Genomic DNA, 5138 nt, shown 5'->3' with positions numbered 1-5138 from the left:
GGGGTCCCGGTTCGGTGCGGGACCTGCTGCCAAAGCCTGGTGGGAGTTTGGGAGTGAATCCAGGGCTGGCCAAGGACCAGGAGAAACCTCATTTGAAAACAGTGACTGCTCGTTAAATCGGAACACAGCAGGGACAGCACCGCGAAGCAGGTGGAAGCAATAGGATTTTGTTGCTCTGAAAAGCATCTCGCGCCGGAGGAGGTCTGATCTCCCCCGCAGCCACAGGAGAAATAAGGGTGAGCCCAACCAGGATCCTGGGACCCCGTCCTCTCTGCTCACCCTCAACCACCATCTTCCCCGACCGCAGAGGTCCCTCCATCCTCAGATGCTTTCCTTTCCTGGAAGCAGCCGGGGACCGAAGTTTTCCATCCCTCTGCCCCCAGCCCTGAAACTCCTCCAGGACAGAAAAAACCACAAATGACCTCAGCAGAGATTGATATTTCTGCCTGTGCCAGCATCGTCCCGTTAGCGGAGGTGCCTGACTCAGACGTTTGACCCAAGAAAACCAGAACCTGCATTTAGCAACGGAAGCGACCTTTCTGCGGGGCTGGGGGTTGCGATACCCGTATTCGCCTGCAAGGCGTGACAAACCGGGCAGGTATGCCTGGCATATCCTTCCCCACCTCCCACCCAGGCTCCTCACGCATCCAGCTCCTCGCTGCCGGCACGTGGTCCCCCTTATTTGGTTAAGAGACTTTCCCCAATTCCCAGAAGCAATTACACATGAAGAGAGTATGTAGCGGATGGGAACCGGCTCGCAATCCATATAAATGAGATGTTATGGACTGTGGAAAACTAATACAGGAAGTCAAAGACATCCGGAGAAATATGTGGATATTTGGACTATTAATAAGTCCTATAAGTGGGTCAGGAAAAGAAGTCCTACCAGTAACAAAAGAAGATACTGGATGGAGATAATAAAACTGTTAATGACGCAAGAAAGGCACAAGTGTTCAATAAATCCTTCTGGTCTATACTTAGAAAGGAGCAGGAGGGTGTGCTTATAGTCCCCGTGGCTGATGAAGCACTTTCCAGTACGTTAGTAACCAAGAGGATATTTTAAACAAGAGCTGCGAGAGATAAACATCTTTTAATCAACCGACCTAGATAATGTTCACCCAAGAGCCCTCGGAGAGCTGGCTGAGACCTTTGGCCAGCCGGATGGTCGCTTCTGACAGATGCCAGGAGCTGGGGAGCAGGGGAGGAATGCAGACGATGCTCCAGCACGCACAAGGAGAGCACGAGGCGGCGCAGATAGGAATAGCCCGAGAGGCATCACGGCATGGAGCTGGTGAAGGGTGATGCCATTTCCCGGCGAGCAGATCCTGCCCGACAGATGGGATCGTTCATTCCAAAGTTGAGGATGAGGTGGAGGGAGGTGGTGGGGCTGTTGGGCATTTACCAGCTCTCTCGGTGCTTTAAAGGGGGCTGAGGAGAAAGATGGGGACAGACTTTTTAGCCGGGCCTATAGCAAGGGGTAACGGTTTTAAACTGAAAGACGGCAGATTCAGACTAGATCTAAGGAAGACATTTTTCACTATGAGGGTGGTGAGGCACTGTCCCAGGCTGCCCAGAGAGGTGGTGGATGCCCCATCCCTGGAAACATCCCAGGTCAGGCTGGACGGGGCTCTGAGCAACCTGCTCGAGTTGGGGATGTCCCTGCTCATGGCAGGGGGTTGGACTAGATGGCCTTGAAAGGTCCCTTCCCACCCAAACCGTGATGTGATTCTGTGATTCTATGCTTTAGGAACTGCCTCAGGACCAAAAACCAAGCAGAGTCCAGGAGAGCACAACAAATTAATTAAGGCCCAGCCCCATCTCCAAGGGAGCAATTCCTCTTTCCTAATTTTGGAGAGACAAGGGAGAGACAGGCTCTTCTGCCATGCCATTCTGCCCATCCTAAATGGGTGGACGGGACATATCGTAACTGCTTCTCTCTGCTGACTACATGGGGAACCAACATGACTCTTTAAACATGGTACTTAACCCTGGGCTGGGGAGTGAAGCAAGTCTAATTCAAGAAACTGGTCTCAGGACTTGCTAAATCATCTGCAAAACAAAGCCTTGGTGGGTGGACAGAGACAGGAGCATGGATGCACATGGGTGTGTGAGACCCATTCCAGCAGGACACAACTTTTGACCAGAGCTCTGCACCCTGCTTTGGGCTCCGGATTTCAAGACAGACACAGAGCAGAGCTACGGGAGGGACCAAAAGACCAGAAATTTCTAACATTGAGGAAAGACTGAAAATAATCAACTGCATAAACTGTGTAAGAGAGGACAGAGGTGGGAGCTGATGGCATCTTCAGAGGAAAGGAGTCTGCTCTTCACACCCACAGTGGAGAGGACAAGAAGGCATGAACTCGAGCTGCAGGATGGCTGCACGTTGGGAAAAGTCTTCACTTACTTAGGAAAGGGTTTGTGGCTCTGGAAGAGATTAGATGGGCTGTATAGTCTTTGGGGCAGGAGATCTTCAAGCAAATGCCAGAAGAGCATGGGGATGGCTGGTCTGGACCCCGCAGGTCTCCTCCAGCCCAGGTGTGAGGGTATACCAGCCTGGTGAAACACTGGGGATTGCTGGAGGTCCCAGAGCTGCGGGTTTTCAGGATAGAAAGGCATATTTTGATCAATATCTAATAAACAGCCTGGCAGGGTGAATGTGGGAAAGAGGCCCATGGGGGGATCGCACCTCCAGCAATGCAAGGTGAAGGGCAAGAGTCAATGACAGAGCCTCAAAACCGTGCTGGTCCCTCTCTGATCCTGCGTGCTCCTTTGTTGTCCTCACTCTCCATGATAATTTCTGCTCTACAACATAGAAAGTCACCTTTCAAAACTCCTGAGGTGTTCAGACCCCTAAAAACATTGGGAAGCCCCCACTGCAACTCATCTGGGAGCTGGCCGTGCACCACCAGCAAGCTGGGTAAAGCTTTTGTCTGGGTGTTGGCGCTGGTTTCTCCTCCCAACTCCTGCCTCGTGGAGGAAACGGTCCCGGCACAGAAATAGATGAGGCCACGTAGGTATCATAAGCCCATACAAAGGCAGATGGACGCGCTCCAGGCGCGACTTGCAGCCTCTTTTCTCCACACACGCTGCTCTGTTGGTGGAGTGATGGACCATGGAGAGGTAGAATCCATATGTGACTGAGCTCATGCTCTTTCCCAACAGTAACACTTCACTCTGCCAAGCAAAAGAGCTGTGTTGGCCTCGGGGACAAGGGCCTCCCCTGTCCTTGGCTGGCAGGGCTCAGGAGCTCCGTGCAGACACGAAGCTTTTGGCCTCAGAAGGTGGCGAGAAGGTTTGGGTGGCGACCTCTGCCAAGGGGCGAGGAGAGGAAATGGTGGGGCCCAGACAGTGCAGGCTCAGAGCTGTCCTCCAGCTACAAGGTGCCATTGTGAAGGAGGCTTTGCCGAGGCGGGGGGGAGGACGGGGAGAGGGGCACCGTGGAGGATGGAGGATGGCAGGGGGAGGATGGAAACATGGTGGCAGCCAGGGCTCCATTTCTGGAGTTAATTTCTCCAACTACTATCCACATGTGCCCACTCTCGGCGCCTGGGAAGAGCCAGTCTCAGGAAGACTGAGGTCTCCTTATGGAGAGAGGTGAGACAGGAACATACCCAAGAGACCAGAATATCTGCCTACACCCATGCAGAAGACACCCAGCTACATGGGCTGAGGGTCACTGGGTCCACACTAGGGTGCGACCAAGCTCAAGTGCTCAAGGCACAAGTTTTTGCAAGGGTTAGAGTATGTCCAACCGAGACTCGGGGTTGGGGCACTGCAATGCTTGGCCGGGCCCGAGGGAAACACAACATAAATATCTACTGGACGAAGTCTCCCTAGTAGAGATAGGCTCCTCTGGTCCACAAGAGTCCCACAGCCAAAGGTATGGGGACAGAGCAAGAGATTGGTGTAATTTGACAGTGTATTTGCTGTGCTTTGAGTTCTGGAGGACACATCAACCAGAACATCCAAATCCACCCATCCAAAAAGTGAGTTGAGGGCAATTCAATTCACCCCCACTGTGTGCACCTTCGCAGCAGCTCTGCAAGCTTTGCTCCCAGTGATGGGTGGACGGGGGGAAAAAAAAAAAAAGAGCAAAAGCAAAAATATGGAGTGACCAGAACATTTTTTTGTTTGTTTTCCATGTGCATTTGGCATGGAGTCAGGCAGATTTGGAGGAGCAGCCTCATGGCCTCTGCCTTGTTTGCCCACATGCTGTGCCTCTGGATGGTGTTACAGCTCGTGGCGGGGTACCCTGGGGCCAAAAGTGGTTTCCAGCCCCTGGTCTGCATGCAACTGTGGCAAAAGAGTGCAAAAGAGGCGAGTTAGAAAAGCCAACCTGCTGTCAGCAGGTTTCAACTCACTACACAAGGTCTGGAGCACCACAAGAAAAACCTGAAAAATTGAACAAAGCTTGGAAAGCACCAGGTTTACACACACACCTCCTCCGCTGCTGGCTGGTTTTGTTACGGCACTCACCTTTAATCAGCTTCCAGTTGTAGATTTCCACCTCCTCCATGGGCTCCTTCTCAATCGCAATTGTCCTGAGGATCTCCTTGGAAGTCTCCGAGCTCGGCGGCACAAACATGTACACCAGGACACGGTTGGGGTTCTTGCCACACCGCGCAGTGACTATTTCATCAGTGGGTTTGACTCTGGTTTCTGGGCAAAAACAAAGACAGAGTTTATTAAATAGGGGCAGGAAGGAGCTTGGAGGACGCATCTCAGCACCCAAGTCAAGGAAAAGGCATCTCATTGGGTTTGATGCCATGTGGCACGACCACGTCTCTGCATGGTGGTCCGAGGTTCGATCCCCAGCGCTGAGATCAGCAGCAAAGGGAGATGTTGATAAAGTATCTGTGGACCTGCCCATGCCCATATTTTCCATTCCCCTGGTTTTCGGCAGCCTTTACACCAGCAGGGATGGGGAAGGGGGATTTTCTCCACCTGCATCCCCCATACCCACTCCAGGGACCTTGGTGCCTTCATCACTGCAAAGCCCAAGCTGGATTCCCCGCTTCCCACCTCGTTCCCGCTGCCGTCCCGGAGGAGCAACATCAGCGAAGCGAAGGGATGAGCCTGCAGCACGGGAGCCAACGCCGTGGCTGGGCTGCCTGGGCAGCACGCCCGGCTCAGCC

General features: G+C 53.0%; 1 protein-coding gene across 1 annotated transcript in view; it reads right to left on the bottom strand.

Annotated features, from left to right (window-relative positions):
• CHRDL2 (chordin-like 2) overlaps positions 1 to 5138 on the bottom strand; it is a gene marked incomplete at its 5' end in the record, with an annotated part of 18514 nt that overhangs the window by 2069 nt on the left and 11307 nt on the right. The window contains one exon of the mRNA XM_010296262.1: positions 4480 to 4662. Within this exon, the coding sequence (XP_010294564.1) occupies positions 4480 to 4662 (183 nt within the window). The remainder of the gene's footprint in view (positions 1 to 4479; positions 4663 to 5138) is intronic.

Source organism: Phaethon lepturus, unplaced genomic scaffold (assembly GCF_000687285.1).
Source record: "Phaethon lepturus isolate BGI_N335 unplaced genomic scaffold, ASM68728v1 scaffold25750, whole genome shotgun sequence".
In the NCBI taxonomy this organism is placed as follows: domain Eukaryota; kingdom Metazoa; phylum Chordata; class Aves; order Phaethontiformes; family Phaethontidae; genus Phaethon; species Phaethon lepturus.
The sequence above is the reverse complement of the archived record's forward strand: the minus strand, read 5'-3'. Positions and strand labels throughout refer to the sequence as shown.